At 45.1% G+C, this 17,799-nt stretch overlaps 1 protein-coding gene across 2 annotated transcripts in view; it reads left to right on the top strand.

Moving 5' to 3' along the window:
* The first annotated feature begins 4,212 nt into the window (after positions 1-4,212).
* PTPRN2 (protein tyrosine phosphatase receptor type N2) overlaps positions 4,213-17,799 on the top strand; it is a 1,274,829-nt gene continuing 1,261,242 nt past the window's right edge. The window contains exon 1 of one of the 2 annotated variants that reach the window (XM_058297618.2): positions 4,213-4,589. In XM_058297618.2, the coding sequence (XP_058153601.1) occupies positions 4,457-4,589 (133 nt within the window). In that variant the 5' untranslated portion in view covers positions 4,213-4,456. The remainder of the gene's footprint in view (positions 4,590-17,799) is intronic. The other variant, XM_058297617.2, reaches the window with a different exon arrangement.

Genomic DNA, 17,799 nt, shown 5'->3' with positions numbered 1-17,799 from the left:
CTGATGACCCTGATCCAATGGTGGGTCATCTAGCTAGGGCTCCAGAAGGAGCAGTGCACAGTTTTGTTCACATCAGAAATTTGGACTACCTCAGACTGAGTTCTTTTTTTTTTAAAGATTTATTTATTAATTTATTTCTCTCCCCTCCCCCTCCCCACCCACCTTGGTTGTCTGTTCTCTGTGTCTATTTTCTGCATCTTCTTTGTCCACTTCTGTTGTTGTCAGTGGTACGGGAATCTGTTTCTTTTTGTTGCGTCATCTTGCTGCGTCAGCTCTCTGTGTGTGCGACACCATTCTTAGGCAGGCTGCACTTTCTTTTGCACTGGGCGGCTCTCCTTTCCGAGGGTACTCCTTGTGTGTGGGGTTCCCCTACACGGGGCACCCCTGCGTGGTCCGGCACTCCTTGCGCAGATTAGCACTGCGCATGGGCCAGCTCTACACGGGTCAAGGAGGCCCAGGTTTGAACCGCGGACCTCCCATGTGGTAGACGGACGCCCTAACCACTGGGCCAAGTCCTCCACCCAGACCGAGTTCTGAAACTGGGCTTTGTTATCTCTAAATCGTTTTTTTTCTTTAAGTTTTTTTAACTTCCTTTCACAGTTTCCATTTTTGCCTTTACTTTCTTTAACAATTCAGCAGAGCTAAGATTTTGTTAACATTCAAGTGAAACCCAAAACTGATCTATTCTAATCAGAATCGTAGTAAACATCGTCAATGGTGGACAACTGAAAGGCAGAATTCATTCAGGGCTGTCTACACTCCTTTCTGTTACTGTCTCTTGAAGGTTTTGTGCCTTTTTGCTTCTTGTTCCTGAAATGCTCCTTTTAATTCTTCCCGTGCCTGTGATTTTTTACTTCCAATAATCTTGGGGCATTTTCCTACTCACTTTACTTTGACACCGACAGAGTCTCCTTCTCGATTCTGAAGTTGTATTCAAGGCGCTTAGAGAGAAACAAGTCCTTGTTCAGGAAACTGCTATTCAACAGCAAGTCAAACAATGAGAGTACAAATAATCCCTTTCCACCTGGGACTTGTCTAACAATAAACAAGGCTTATAATCAGGAATGGGTGATATCAAAGTACCAAAAATAAACAGACTTCCAGGAGGTAGGTTCATGATGGTGTCTTAAACTTCTTCGAGGACCTTTACAGTATCCACAGTAAATGTCAATGAATACTACAGGTAGTGGGACCCAAAATGGCCTCCCAGTGACCAAAGGTGCAATTAGGCTAAGGACGAATGTAGTGTAAACAAATTTTATTGAGTCATGATTCTCTGAGAGTTGGCTGTTTCTGCAGTGTAAATTTAGTAACTCTCCCTCAGGCAGAATATTTGATTACTTAGACCCCTGGTCTATACCAGGGAAACAGAGTTAAGGTAATTTGATACAGGCCCTTCTGCATCACAAAGTAATTTCATTTATAAGAGTTATATGCCCTGCCCTTACACTTCTGAATCATGTCACAGATAAGCTTTACTTTATACTAGCTGATCTTGATCTTAATTTTTTTTTTTCTTTTCCTGGTGTTTCTGTCATGAAATTTATTACCAGATGGCTTTCCGGACCTCTGAGAATACAGTCATTCATCTGAGCACGTCTTGTTTCTCTCCGCAGCCTTCTCTGATAGTGCTTCCTTCGCTACCCAGGCCGTCTGCCGATTGCTTCCAGCCCAGCCCTCACCGATGTCTTTGAGGTTTATTTCTCTCACTGTGTTATCTACATTGTGGTGTCAGCCCTGCTTATACACATCCTGGTTTGCATGTTACTCTAATTGAGCTGAAGAATGCCTGTCTCTTGTAGCCTTTCCTTAAATGGAGTCTGCAAATGAATCATCTCATTGATAGTTTCTACTTCGAGAAGTCTCATTTGCCATCGAGGTGAGAGGAATGCGGTATTAACCCAGAGTCCAGGTTACTAAAAATAACGTGATGAATAAAAGAGGAAACCTGAAGTCTACAAGAAAAATTCTCACACTGTCAATTTTCTTAACCAGTTTGCCTTCCTTTTGTAGGTTACAAACTCCCCTGATTTTCTATGTGCAGCAGTAGGAGAACAATTTGCTGTGCAGGCAATGACAATGGCTGTTGTGCTGAGGAAGGGGCAACATTCCCTTCAGACTGGGTAAGGCTCTTTTCCTAGGGGTATAGACCCTTGGGTCTTTTGAAAGGTAAGACACCTGTGCCCCAACCAAGCGTGGTTTGAAGCGGAAGGTGAAACAGGGAGAAGGGACTTGCTTGCTTTGAAAAAGGGATAAAAGGGGCTTTTGAGAAGGGTGGGGGAAAAGAGGGAGAGGACCCAGCAATGAGTGGGTAATGGAGAAGAGGAGACAGTGAAAAATTCCTGATGTTAGAGATGAAGGGAAGTTTAGGACAGTAATAGCTGATATTCATGTTAAATTGTAGCTGTGCTGGGCTGAGATTGTAATTCCCTCTTTGTCACTCCCAACCTTCAAATAACAGTCTCCTCTGAAGGCCATCCTTGTGGCAGTGTTGCTAAGAGAAAGAAGGAAATGGAGCTGAGGGAAGAGAGAACTGATGATGGGTAGACAGGAAGGGGAAAAAAAGGTACATTGACATCCTGCAGCAGGTGAGCGAGGGCTTGAGCCACTTTTCAAATAATAAAGTGAAGGTCGATGGTCCCAGGAGGCTGGATGATTGAGGTTGTCCAGGCAGGGCCACATGTACATTGACGGAGGAAGTGAAGCCCTGGGGTAAGATTTGAGGAACGTGTACTGTGAAAACACACATGCTCGAACACACTCTCCTTATGACAATTCTACCACTGTTACAGTACTCTTGGCAGCCTTTGCCTTAGGTCTTTTTATAAGTTAGAGAGATAATGTCCTGAGGAGGAAATGAAATCAAGTCCCTGAGAACAGAGCCTCCAGCCCCTTGGATTGCCCTTCCCTGGCTAGGGGATCCCAGCAGCCTGGGAGCCAAGACCCCTGGGGAGGTACAGTGGTCTGCAGAGGGGCAGGCCATCAGGGAGGATTCTAGCACTCATGGCAGACTGCCCACATCTCAGGTTTGTCCAGGACTGCAAAGTCCTCCGACCCCCTCTGATAGGAGCTCCAGTTATCCCAACGAGGTTTCCACCCAGCACCCAGCCCATCCACCCACCCAGGGCAGCCTCAGGCCGGCCTGCTAGCCAGACTTCTTTTTGGCTCCCACAGGCTCCCCTGTAACTGGCTGACCCTTTCGTGTGAGGTTCCTCGGCTTTTTTTTTTCCTGGTTAGGAAACGGGCCCTGGGCTCCCTCCCTACTCCCCACATTCCCCTGCATATCCTCACTCCTCTGGATGTAGAAACTGTATCTTCTGATTCTTTGACACATCTCCCACAAAAGCCAGCGCCTCAGTCCTCCAGGTTTTCCTTTTGTGCATGAGCTCAGGGCCCCTTCCCCAGAGACAGAGCCTTCGGCTTCGGTTGGCATTCCGATGCTAGTGTACCCCAGTACTGTCCCATGGGTAGTCGCTAGCCACAGGTGGCTATTTATATTTAATAAAAAAGTTGGTTCCTCAGTCGCAGTAGCCACGTTCCAAACTCTCAACCACCACCAGTGGATGAGGTCCTGGATAACCCAGGTCTCGGTATCCGACCTAGGGAACCAGAGCATAGAAAATTCGGAAAGGGGTTTGGACTCTTTTTAACACGTGTATTTGAAATTCTAACCATTTTCCTTCGGGGGCTCCCTCCTTCGGCGTTTGCCCCGCCGGGGCGGTGGCCAGGAACAGTGCGGCCACTTGGGCCAGCGCATCAGGACCCATGCTAATTAGGCCGCTCGCGGGAAAGCCACACAAAACCGCAGACGCAGCCAAGGCCGCCCGCCGTGCCCCTCACGCCGGTCAGCCATCTTGTCTCCAGGGTCCCCAGGGCGGCGAGAGGGTGTCAGCGCCCCGGGCAGCCCCTGCGCGCCCCCGGGCGTGTCCGCGCCTCCCTCTCGGGTTTCTCAAACGGTGGAGAGCGCGTCTGGCCCCGAAACCCGACAACCCGGGGAGCGCCCAAGGTCTGGGAGCTGGAAATGCCACACCCACCCCGGCCCTCCTCCCCGGGCCCTCTCCGGGCCGGGCAGGTGGGGTCGGCAGGTGCGGGCGCGGCGCGGGGCGCGCGGCTGGCGCAGGTGGGGCAGAGGGCGCGGGCCCCCGGCCCCTCCCGGCGCGGCCTCGAGAGGCGGGGCCGCGGCGGGAGGCGGGGCCAGGCGGGGGCGTGGCCAGGGCGGCGGCGCTGTCCCGGGTGTTGAAGCGCCGGGGCTCGGGCGCCGCTGCAGGAGCGCGGAGAGAGGCGCCCGGCGGGAAGGCGCCGGCGGCCGCGCGCCCCTGCGTCCGGCCTCGCCCTCGCCGCCGCCCCCCGCGCCCGCAGCCCTCGCTTCTCCGCGGCCTCCCGGGCGCAGCCATGGACTGAGTGCCGCCCGCCCGAGCCGAGCCCGAGCGCGCCCGCCTGGGATGGGCCCGCGGTGATGGGGTCGCCCCCGTGCGCCGTGGCCCGGCCGCCGCCGCCGCTGCTCCTGCTGCTCCTGCTGCTGCCGCCCGCCACGCTCGCCGGCCCGCTGCCCGCCGCCGCCCACGGCCGTCAGCCCCCGGGGCGCTTCGGTGAGTGGGGGGCGCGGGGCGGCGGGGAAGGGGCCAGGCGGCGTTACAGGTGCGGCAGGGCCCCGGGCACGCTCGCCGCCGCCCCGCTGGCTCCCGGCCCGCCCGCCTCTGACCGCCACGTCGTCCGCTCCCTTCTCCTCACGCACGATTCCAGCGTTTCTCGCGCCACTGCCTCAGTTTCCTCTTAGGGCGGCATGCCGTTCTCCCCCTAGCGACCGCCGGGCAAATCCGGCGCTGCCGGGCCCTCGCCGCCTGCGGATCCCCTGGCCGCGGCCGGCTCCTAAAGCCCCTCTGGTCGCCTCTGTCCCCCTTCCGAGGCCCTGCTCTCAGACCCGACCACTTGGCTCGGATCGCTTCACAGACAGGCCACAAAACTCAGTTCCTCCTCCCCACCTCGCCGGCGAGCTGGAGGCGTGGGAATATGGAGGTCTTCCTTACTCCCTTTCTGAATTGTGCATGTGTGCATTTATCCCGGCGGGTGTTTGTGTCGCGCGTGCTTCGGACCTGGTGCTGAGGAGGGCCAGGCATTGGCGAGGGGAGAGGGCGTGGAGAGAAAGTGCCGGGGTCCATCTCGCGCGCGGGTGAGCGAGGGGAGACGGCTGCGCGTTTGGTCCTTACGTCTTCGTCTCAGCCTTGTCTCCACAACCCGTATCTTAACCTCAGGCGTGGACCTCCAACCTCTCCTTGGATGAACTCCTCTCTGAACCTCACCCAAAACAAACTGACATTTTCCTTCCCTGACAGAAGTAGAAGGAAGAGGAAAGGGCGAAAGGTTTCTGGAGCGGGACTGCGTGCAAACTTAGCTGCTTTCCTGAGATCACCATTTTATTTTTCTGAAGCAGGAAACATTCAGTTCTCCAGGCACCTCCCTCCATGCTAATCTTATTTGTTAAGAAGATTTACCATAAAACCAATGTTTCCTTAGGCAGCTTCAAGGCCAGAATTACTAAACCTAATAGAGTAGAACAATAGGTATGAAAAGACAGAGTGCAAATACAGGTCCAGGGGGTGGTTCAAAGCTGGAGTCAGCCTCTCAAAGATGTGGAGTCTCCACCGGGGACACAGCCTCAGGCTCACTCTCCTCTGGTGGTGGCCTCCTTTCCTCTTTCTCTGGAAGTGGCAGTGAACAGTCTGAGTTGGCCCTCCAGTGGCATTTCATCCATCTGAGTCCCAAACAAAAACTGCAAGGAAGGAGGTGGCTTGACACAGTTTCCCTGGACGCATGGGTCAGTTTTTCCTGGAATTTCCCCCTGAGTTTCTTTTTCACTCCGTCTCCTCACACACACACCCTAATCTGGTTGGCAGTGTGGTTCACATGACAATGAAAGTTGGGCTCAGAGAAGAGATCCTTTCCGGCTGGCCTTGAGTCCTGGAGTGGAATAGTATGTCCTGGCCCCCATGCTTCATGATGCTGTTGCCAGGGTTACTGGGTGCCATCTAGGGTCAGTGCACATCGCTGGCCTCCTGGCTGCTCCACTCTGGGTACACAGATCATCCTTCCCAGGGCAGTCCTGCTCTGGAAGCCTTGGGGGTCTTGCTCAATCTGCCCCTGTCTTTCTGGAACTTTGCCTCAAATCAGCAAAGAAGACTGACCAGTAAGTGCAGCAGTCTTCTGCTGGGGTTGTATTCCTTCCTTCAGTTGGCTTGAACTGGCCTATCTCCTCAGGTGAGCACTCTCTGCTCAGCTGGCCAGATGCCGCCTCCACTCACACAGGTCAGGGAGAACCAGGATCTCGCTGATGTCAGCCTACTCAGTGTTTCCAAGGGCAGTAGCTTCTTATGGCATGAGGTGGAGGTTGGAACTCCAAGACTCTCTTTCCCATTATCATTTCTAGTTGATAGCATTTTGCTGAATTAAAGAGAAAGACAAAAGTGGGAGGTGGCTGAGGGGGGGTAGTAAAGGAAAACCCAAACTGGGCAGTTTATAAAGAGGAGAAAATCTCTAAACTGTCCTGGGCAAAGCAGCCTAGAGCAGCAAGGTCATTATGTGCCATATAAGCAAAGTGAAATCATATCATCAAAAAGCACATGCCTGGAAACGGACTTTGGCCCAGTGGTTAGGGCGTCCGTCTACCACATGGGAGGTCCGGGGTTCAAGCCCCGGGCCTCCTTGACCCGTGTGGAGCTGGCCCATGTGCAGTGCTGATGCGCGCAAGGAGTGCCGTGCCACACAGGGGTGTCCCCTGCGTGGGGGAGCCCCACGCGCAAGGAGTGCACCCATAAGGAGAGCCGCCCAGCGCGAAGGAGGGAGCAGCCTGCTGAGGAATGGCACTTCCCACACTTCCTGTGCCGCTGACAACAACAGAAGCGGACAAAGAAACAAGACGCAGCAAATGGACACAGAGAACAGACAACCGGGGGAGGGGAATTAAATAAATAAAAATAAATCTTAAAAAAAAAAAAAAAGCACATGCCATATTCTCACTCCATTCAGCTTTGATAAATGTGTCACTGATTTGGGGGCATTATCTTTCAGAAGGGAGCCTTATCAACACAATATTTCTAGGGGGCAATATTAAGGACCCAATTATCATTAGAATTGTTTCACGGATTCCAGGTGATAAATTATAACCTGTTACATTCCCCCACACAATTGGAGACTGCTTCAGCAGCATATACAGATAGCAGGATATAAGTATGGTCTTCCCATTTTTGGACCCAACCTTTGATAGCATGTATCCTCCTTTACTTGTATAAGCTGATACATAATGCACATCCCCCCTACCCAACGTTCTATCCCTGAACCATCTTCACTCAGAGTATATCTGTCCTATTCTTAGAGCTCACATAGGTAATCTCCAATGAAAGGGGTGGTAGGCTGCCATTGTCTTCTCTCTCTCTGCTCTCTGGATTTTGTTTGATAATGTTCACACCAACCACATTGTTCCAAATAGTGACACACAATTGAAGAAGCATGTATCGACTCTAGAACTGACCCCAGCCATGCTGTTTTTAATCTAATTTTTTAAAGCTATTCCACATGGTTCAAGGAGAGCCAAGATTCTTTTGTTCATCTCTTGCATTAAAGAGCCTTGTAGATTAAAGAAGAGTAAGATGTTACCAAGACCTACACTATTCCTTTTGTGTTAAGCTAGGGGACTCTTCTCATTTAGACAGGTAAGCACCTCTTGATGAAACCCAGAGCCAATATAACGACCATATGTAAATTTATTCTCATTCTTTTGTGCTACACTCCAGGAGAGTAACTTATTTGCAAAACGACCATTTACTTTTCAGCATCATGGCTGCCACAGTACCTTGGCTGTGATGTCCCACCTTATTCCTTTGCTCTCCTCAAAGGATACCTCTTTTCCTCTTTAATCATTTTAGCTTCCTGCACTTGCACCACCCTGTTTGCCTGTGTCTTTCTGGAACTAAAGCCCCCTCTTCTGGAAGATAGTGTTCCATTGTCAGTGACACCATAAACAGAGCTGAATGGAGTGGAAATGTGGCACACCCTTTCTAATGAAATGATTCAACTTTGCTTATAGCCAGAATATCCTTGCTGCTTTAGGCAGCATTATCCAGGGCCGTTTAGCAATTTTCTTCTGTATATACTTCCTTTCCTCCTCCTGCAGCTTCCTCCTGCTTCTGCTATTCTCTTAATTTCAAGACATCCTTTTGTCTAGATTCTCAGCACTTCCTTCTTAAGTCTAACTTGAACATAAACCCTTTGTCTTTGTCATTCTTCAGTTACATGGAGGCCAACTTGCAAAAACTGCTCAGGCATCCCCCACATTTCAGAAGCAGTCTTATAAAGAACGCTCCATCTTTTCCTAAAGAACGACGAATTTCACTTGCCAAAGGGAAGTGGCTGACCTTTCATGAAAATTTTGCTTGGAGAATCCAAATTCATACTTAGCCAGTGCCCTGGCTTTGAAGACGGGATTGTTTATTTTCTTCCTTTGTTTTTGCCTCCAATTTGCCCACACATATTTTTCATTCACCAGTGAACCTACACAGAATAGAGAAATAGAGAGCAGCCAAGAGCAGGAGTCTGGCTTGCTTTGTGAACTAGATGGCGTGATTGTTTATTTTAAAATCAAAGAATCCTTCCTGCCACAAAAGCACACATCTATCTTTGCTTCTTGGGGTCCCAAGCCTTTGATCTTGTTTGGTTGGATGGTAATGAAAAATCGGCCCCCTCCTCCAGAGCTAAAAAGCTCTGTGTGTGTGTCCCTCTTTGCCTGTGAAGCTTTCTCTGCTTGTGAATTTCCTTTCCCTCTTTCCTTTCAGTCCCCATCGGCCTCAGGTGCAGAGGGCCAGCCTCATTTTGGGATTGGGTTGCATGGAAAACCCTGAGCTGCGAGGAAAAGGAGGTGCAAAGGCTTACCCATGAAGCAACATGCATTGGGAGCCTTGTGGGGTGGTGGAAGGTTCCAGCTGTTTCCTGTGTCCAGAGGTGGCAATAAAAGGTGTCAGGAAGGAATAGTACAGGGAATAAAAGAGGCTTTCAAATGGCTTCCTCTCTGTGCTTAACTTAGCTGTGCATTTCAACACTTTCTAACTCTTCTTTTAAAAGTTGAGCTGTTTTTGCACCTGGTTACCAGCATCATCTTTGAATGGTGTCCATGGTAGAGGTGGAGGGTGTGTACTTAAACTTGCAGGCGGAACTTTAAGCAGCAGTCTGCTTTCTACTTTCTTCTGTTGTGTTGAGCCCAATCACATTATACACACTGGTAATTTCTACAGTGAAATATGTGGATTTCTTGGGTTCCCCAACTTTTGATGAAGTATAGGGCTATCAAAGCATGGTAAATCAGATCAAGGTTAGGTGGTATGTAATCCAAGGCTCATCATCCTAGAGGCTTATGTTTTGATGAACTCAATAGCAGTAATTGATTCTTTTACATTTATAATAATTTCTGCATTCTGGGATTATTCTGTTTTTTTTTTTTTTTCCCATGCAGTCTTATTTAATTTATGACTGTAGCCATTCCCTTGCTTTTCTTTGGATTTGTAGAAGTTAGGAATATGGGGTAGGGAAGAGGAGTCAAGCAAGAGGTGAGACTCATGTCAGCTGAGCTGTCATTATAAATTGTCTTATTGAGAAAGGGTTCTGTTACTACCATCTCTTGGAACTTCAAAATTCCTTATGGAAAGGTGTTTGTAACTAAATGTGGCCCGAGCTAAAAATAACTCTTTGGCTTTGGGTTTTAGATCTTTAAGGTATGCCTGGATAGGTGCAAATAGTGCTAGTTTAAGGACTCTTTATGTGTGGAGAGGCGGAAAAAAAAACCCTTAAAAGTAGACAGAAAGGATTCTCATCCAGATGTATCTTGGTACGTGCAAACCAAATGAGCTCAGCTAACTAAGAACCTGTCTTATCTTTTCTGACAAGATGTTCCATTTCCCAGAGAAAGCAAACAGCTAAATTCATGGCAGATAACCCTCTACTCCACATAAAAGCACCTGGCAGCTGTTTTCACATTAGTCTAAATTGACCTTCATAAATATAGACCCAGCTGGACTTATTTTTTCTAATCTTGGTTGATAGAAAGCCAGAAAACCTGCGAAGCCAAAAACAATCTACTTTTCTGCTGCCTGGAAACGAGATGGAAACAGAGTTTGTTGAGGGATGAAGGAAAAATTTCCCCTTAATTCGTGCTATCCCTAACAACTTCACCACAACCACTATTTAAGTAACTAGGGCAGGAAGTAAAAACAGGCGAGGTTCTCCTGGAAACACTTGTTCACATATATACCTTCTTTGTTTGCTGGTCTGCCTTCTGCAGCTGATATGTGGGTGACTCTCACCTTCGTGTAAGAAACTGAACTTTGAACTTCAGGTGTTGATATTTGAAACACCAGAGCCACATGTATCTTTACAGACCTTTGAGTTTATGAGGTAAAGAAACAAGGAAAATGTTTAGTGTTTTGGGATGAGAACTTGAGTGGTAACTTTCATGCGTGGAAGTGGGTCAGAGGGGTGTTGTGCTTTTATTTTTTGTCTGTTCCCTTTGGTAGTTTTAACTGTTATTCAGAAAACACAAGGATTACACTTTCTAGCCCTTGCTACTAGTAATGGTGCTTGTGAAGACTGGTTCAAGGGCTTGGGGTGGGGAGTGGGTGGGGCTGAACTAATATTTATAAAACAGATTGTGGAGCTTCTGTTTTAAATTTTATTGAAAATGATCATAGGGTAAAATTGACTTTTTCCTTTGGGTACACTGTCCTCTGAGTTTTGAGGCATGTATAGAATCAGATACCCACCAGCACAATCAGGATGTGAACAATTCCATACCCTCAAAACTGCTTTGTGCTATCCCTCTGTTGTCACCTCCTCCCCCATCTCACTTAGCTCCTGGCAGCCCCTGATCTTGGAGCTTTCTGTGTGTGGTTACATTCACTCCCCTGAATAACCCTGAGAGGTAAGCATTCCTATGTTTCAGAGATGGAAAAACTGAGGCTTGGAAGGGTTAAAATTACCATAGGACCCCCAGTCAGTAGATGAAGGAGCTTGAACTGGATTCCCCGTGTCTGGGCTTTCACAGCTTCTCCTTTTTTGCCAAATGATCTCAGGAAGTGGCGATGTGTAGTCTTCTAGGATGCAGGTCCTATAGCATAAGGCTTATACCTGCTTTTCGAACATTAGCCCTCCAGCTCTGCAGGAACAAGAACTTTTTCTTCTGTACAGTTATGTGGAGCAGAGATGCTCTTTCCCTTGTCAAAACTGGCTTTCCCTAAGAAGCTCCAAGCCTCTAGGCTCCACTGGGCCTGTTCCAAGAGAATTTTAAAGTGCTTTTTGGCACTGAGGGCAGAGAGGGTCTTTTGCTTTGCAAAGTTGGGTTTTGTTCTCAGGGTCAGATTCAATTATTTGGTTTGTCTCTCAGAGTATTTTGATGTTTGGAAATGGATGTTTTGTCTTTGGACACCTTTAGCCTCCCCATAATGACAGAGAATGCAGATGCCACCAGCAGAATTTACTACTTAATGTGTCCATAAAATCTTTATGTTCAGAATGCTTCCTGTGTTCCTATCAGATTTCTTTTTTAAGTGTGGTAATACAAATACCAAAGACGCTAGCTCTCATTTCAGACTTGTTATAACAAAAATAGTAAGGGATGAAGGAGGGATTACTTTCGTAAGAATATTTTAAGCGTAGGTTACATTTAAGCTTGACATTTAGATTGGCAAACAGGTAAAGGGTTGGCTCATTTTAGTTACACATTTTTCTTTTCTGACGTGTGTTGGTAGAAGCTTATGTATAAAGGATGGGAGGAGGAAAGAACGATAACTTCTGTCATATGACATGGACCTTTTATGTCACCATGTGGTTCTAAAAGCCCTTTTGGTTTCTGATGCAATGTCCTATATACAGCACAAAGGGTGTGTTTGGAAAATGATCTATTGGTGGAGGGAATTTTCAGAAGAAAAGCGGACCTGGTTTTCAAAGGGGAAAGTCATTTAAATTGATGGCGCAAGTCAATTCTGATTCCAACAGCGAAATGCATTCAACTTGTAAATGGATGGAGCAGTTAATAAAATTGGCAATGGGAATCTGATGCTTCTTCCATTTGGGGTAGTGGCTGTAATCCAGTTCAGAGCAGTAATTAACCTGTGGTATGATTTGGAACGAACTCAGTGATAGGTATGTTCTCTGAAATGGCCAGGATTTTAGTGGAACCAGACCTTACATACCAGCAAAAGCTTAACTTCTCAATGGAAGGCAGGTGTGGTGGTTTGAAACCATATGTACCCCAGAAAAGCATGTGCTTAACGTTAATCCATTCCTGTGGGTGTGAATGTATTATAAGTAGAATCCTTTGATGAGGCTACTTCAGTTAAGGTGTGGCTCATCTCATTCAGGATGGGTCTTTTTTTTTTTTGATATTAAATAGTATTTCTTTTACTATGACTGAGGTTGAATATCATTTTATTTGTTTAACATCCATTTGTATTTCCTTTTCTGTGAACTCTTCATGACCATTGCCCATTTTTCTATTGGCATAATGCTCTTTTTCTTTTTAATTTTTAAAAATTAAAGTTAATAGATCACAAGGGATGTTACATTAAAAAATATAAAAAAACAAGAAACATAAGAGGTTCCCATATAACCCACTCCCCACCCCCCACCACATCGTTTTTGTAAATTGTATTTTTTTGAAGATATATACATCACTAAAAAATGTTACATTAAAAAAATATAAAAGGTTCCTGTATACCCCCACCCCCCCACCCCACTCCTCCCACACCAACAACCTCACTCATCATTGTGGCACACTCATCACACCTGATGAACACATTTTGGGGCACTGCTGCACTACACCGATAATAGTTTACCCTGTAGTTTGCACTCTCCCCCAGTATATTCAGTGGATTATGGCAAGATATATAAGGTCAAGCGTCTGACCTTGCAATAGCATTAAGGACAACTCAAAATCCCAAAAGTGCCCCCACATCACATCTCTCTACCCTCTCCCTGCCCTCAGCAACTACTGTGGCCACTTTCTCCACCTTGATGACAAGTAATAGAAATTTTAGCATTGAGGATGGGTCTTAATCCTCTTACTGGAGAGAAAGCCACAGAAGAAAGAAGCTGAAATTAACCTAGAAGACAAGGGAGAGATCAGCAGATACTGTCATGTGCCTTGCATGTGCCAGAGGGGTCCAGGATGGCAGGCAGCCAGTCCTCAGGAAGAAAGCATCATCTTTATGATGCCTTGATTTTGGTATGTTCACGGCCTCAAAACTGTAAGCTTGTAAGCTAATAAATTCCCGTTGTTAAAAGCCAACCCATTTCATGGTTTCTGCTTTAAGCAGCCTAGGAAACTAAGATGGCAGGGAATGGCGATGTGGGTGAGGATGCAGTAGACATCCCCTACCTCAAGCCGGTGCTCTTTGCCACAGAGACACGTCTACTTTTATAGAGTACTTTTACGAAAAATGAACAAAACTTTCTTGAATCTCTTTCTCTGCTTTTGCTGGAAAGTTGGCCAAAGTAAAATCATGAGTCTTCCATCTGATATAAGTATTGTATGAGCTGCAACACAGGAGAAATGATTAACTTTGGGGGAAGTATAAATATTAGTTCTTCTGGAAAGAGCACCCCTGTCTTTGTAACCGAAGCCTTCCTGCTTCCTCATATCTGCTTTGCCATGGACTTCTGTTTGCTGATCCCATAAAACAGTCAACAAGTAATTACTGCTCATTTAAGGTAACAGGAACTGGGTTATGTTCAGAATGTTAAGAATATTCAAGCCTGAAAACATGGTTGGGTATGTGTGGGATATGGGTCCAGGGTACAAGTTACACAACAAACAACAATTACTGTTGTACGCTTCTGATATTTCACATGTGTTTTCCCAGTAGCCTGTCTCTTAAGAGAAATTAATGTAAGGACAGCCATTCACTTTGCTTTTCTCCTTGCTTGGTGTAAGGATTTTGTAAACCATCCGTATTGTTTCTGGGAGTGCTGGTGGTACAGGAGGGGTTAATTGCTGAGCTATGTGATTCCTTTCAACCTTTCTAAGGAATCTTCGGTTCCTTTCTTGGCCAACAGTTTTTAAAGTCCATCGAATTAGGTGATGACTCTTGAGCTGGTACTGTTGTTAAATTTTTGTAGTGTGTGGTTTTTAGTATATTTTTTGCTTATGTCAGTACCACGTTACCGCCGTCCCTGAAAAAGCAGCAGAGGGTGGACTGGAGGAGAGTGTAAACTATAATGTGGACCATTGACCATGTGGTGCAGCGGTGCTCAGAGATGTATTCACCAAGTGCAATGAATGTCCCATGATGATGGAGAAGGTAGTTGTTATGGGAGGAGTGGGGTGAGGAGGGTGGGGGAGTATATGGGGACCTCATATTTTTTTAATGTAACATTAAAAAAAAAATAAATGAAGACAAATTTTTTTAAGAAGCAGCAGAAACACCTGTGTATGTGGGTGGTTGTGGGGGTTACAGGCAGAGGTGTCTTTGGGATGCCAAGGTTAGGGTGTCAGACGGGGAGGGCCCAGGAGGTTCTCTAGCAGCAAAGGCTGCCCCCACGGGAAGCCCTGGTACTGCAGGAGGCAGGCTCTAGGGCTTTCCTGGCAAGACTTAACCGTATCTTTAGCCTTTAGTATCTGTTTCACACCTTGTAACCTGGAACATAACTTTTAGAAGACTTCGAGGCAGATATGAGTTGAAATAGAGAAACCCTGATGTCAGAAGCAAAACTATGCTGAAACTTTCATTTCTTGCAGAACCAGGTCTGGACCTAAAAGTCCTCTTCTTGGCACGGTCGCTGTATAAGCTATTATTTAGTCAGCATGTTTCCCAAGCACACCTCTCTAAGTGATCACCCCAGGAACATGGACCCACACTCAGGCCTGGAGCTCTTGTTTGTGTTTGTCTTGTTTGATGCAAAAGGCATCAGGTGGGGAAAAATATTGACCATACCAAAGAGTAGGAATGTTAAAAGTCCAAAAAAAGCTTTTTTATATGAGTTTTTCATCACTGTGAGTTTTATAGAAGGAAGCATTTTGACAACTTGAAAAGAGAAACTTTTTTTAAAATGGAAAATTTACTTTTCAGAATAAATATTAGATTTTTTGTTAGCCTCCTAAGAAGCAGGGCCTATTTACTTTTAAGCTTTCTATTATAATTTCTAATAATTGTCTATTTTTAATGTATAAGGAACTTAGATTTTAATTTACTTCAGTCAGATTTGCATATGTACTGATCAAATAACTAGAAATGTATAAATTATGTTATTGGAATACTAGAAAACCATTTTATGGAATATATATGACAAGCAAACATCTAGGAGAAAGGAGTAGGACAATATTAAAATAACATTTTTGGGAATGATTACTTTTTTAGTGAAAACTATGGTAAATGTGTAAGGGATAAAAGTATCAAACTTAAGTAGTGGAATAAGATTCTGCTTGGTTTTATCTATCTTGTCTTTTGGCAACTAAAATGTATTTTTTAAAGCACATCTTGATTTAGTGCTATTCTGAGAAAATAAAAATGTGCAACGGAACTGAAAATTTGGATATTTATATAGATATGCCTGCTCTTATTATTCAAAGATTTTGAGGAAGTAAAATATAGATGTGCAACTCACTTTAGGGCACCAATAAACTACATTATTGGCAATAGCTGTGCATTAATTAAGAAGTACATTAGTGATATTAAAAAGTGGTATGGGGAAGCAGATGTGGCTCAAGCAATTGGACTCCCATATACCATATAGGAGGTCCAGGGTTAGATGCCCAGGGCCTCCTGGTGAAGGCTAGCTGGCCCATGTGGCAAGGTGGCCCATAGAGTGCTGCCTGCCTGGAGTGCTGGCCTGTGTGGAATGTGTGCAGAAGTGCTGCCTTGCGCAGGAGTGCTGACCCACATGGAGAGCTCGCGCAGCAAGATGATGCAACTAAAAGAGACACAGAGAAGAAATAATAAGAGACGCAGCAGACCAGGGAGCTGAGGTGGCGTAAGAGAATGATCACTCTCTCCCACTCCAGAAGGTCCCAGGATTGGTTCCTGAAGCAGCCTAATGAGAATGCAAGCAGGAACAGAAGAATTCACAGTGAGAGGACACAGAGCGCGGACAATGGAGGGAGGGGAGAGAAATAAATAATAAATCTTTTTTTAAAAAAGTGGTATGTTCAGTTTAAATTGACACTGTTAAAGAAGAATATAAATAACATTTAAAAAATTATTAAATATTTTTCATGGGAACTCTGAAAGAAAATCAGATATTCAGAGGAAGTTTAAAGTCAAGCACTATGAAAAGAATATTATAGACTGATAGAAATACCACGTAAATTAACCTGTCTCACAAAGACTGTAGAAGATTAAGTGATACTAACTCCAAAACCAAAGCCTCATTTTGAAGGAATCTATCCAGGTGTGGGTATGTTATTACTATGTCTCAAATGTTGCAATAGTTCTTCCTTAATATCACAAGATGCTACATTGCTTTGTAAAATAAATGGAGGGGAGGAAAACAGCCTTTGAAGGAAAACAATCTTTGAAGAAGATAGCGAGTTATTTTAATTTAGAGCCTAAAGGAGAGAAGAGTGCTTGGCCTGGAGGTGATTAGTTCCTTTATGTCAACCACTGGCTGTCAACTGGGACCTAAATGTCTGGAGACAATTTTGCTTATCATAATTTGGGAGACCCAGTGAGTAAAGACCCAGGATGCTACTAAGCATCCCACAGGGCATAGGATTGCCCCTACAACCAATGTTAGTAGTGCTAAGGCTGAGAAATCCTGATGTAGGTGGAGAGTTTTGGAAAGAGTTGCTGAACAAGTGGTCCTCACATGAGTAGATGGAGAAATCTGCTTAAATAGTAGCAGAATAAATTTTAATATAAAGGAAGAGTTGTGCCTTTTGAATGAGGTCCAAAAGCTCTTTTCACTGCAGTCAAGGCCTTCTACATCTACGAGTTCATTCCTGCCTAATTCCACCCTTATTTCTCATTGAATGTGCTTTCCTCTCTCCTTCTAATCCAGCATGTCCAAATTTTTTGATACATACCACAATAATATTTTAATCAATTATATATGTATTTACCAATTATATAATGCTCTACTGATATAACAGTATGTGTTTTTTATAAAACAAATTAAAAAAAGATTAAACAATATTTTAAGGTATTATTGCTAAAGGTATAAAACTTCTGTATTCCCTAAAATTATGATTAATAATATTTTAGATGCTTAGTGCTATTCTGAGAAATATTTTAAATATCTTTTTAATCTTGATGGCTTCAAGCTATTGTGTCTACCACCTTAAGATACAATGTACGCTGAAACAGTGTTCATCATTACTTTAATCTATATAAATCCACATTTGAAAAAGTCTTTGGGATGATCACTTAATCTTTTTGGCTGGCTTCTTGTTGAGTTGAAATTGCCATATCTTTTACCTCAAAATGTGTCTGTAAAAAGCTCCAATAGGAAAAGAAGTATCAGCTCACGACCATTTTCTTGTTATTTGTGTTTTCATAAACAATCTATAATTTCTTTGCATGAATTTTATAAAGTCTCCCCTTCATATTGTTTAGTTCATATGGTTCGCGTGTTTAGTTAAAATGGATAATTTAGTCCGTAAATCCAGTTATGAACTAGATAATATATCTAACACTGGATAACATAACATATGGGTAATACACATAAATGGAATGTGTGAGGGGCCCCTGTCAAGCATTCTGCACTGAGGAACTTCCTTTCTTCCTTCTCCAAAATTCATAGGAACATTTGGTGTGGGGCCTACCATGC

The sequence above is a fragment of the Dasypus novemcinctus genome, chromosome 5, assembly GCF_030445035.2.
Source record: "Dasypus novemcinctus isolate mDasNov1 chromosome 5, mDasNov1.1.hap2, whole genome shotgun sequence".
Classification (NCBI taxonomy): domain Eukaryota; kingdom Metazoa; phylum Chordata; class Mammalia; order Cingulata; family Dasypodidae; genus Dasypus; species Dasypus novemcinctus.
This window is presented reverse-complemented; position numbering and strand designations above follow the sequence as displayed.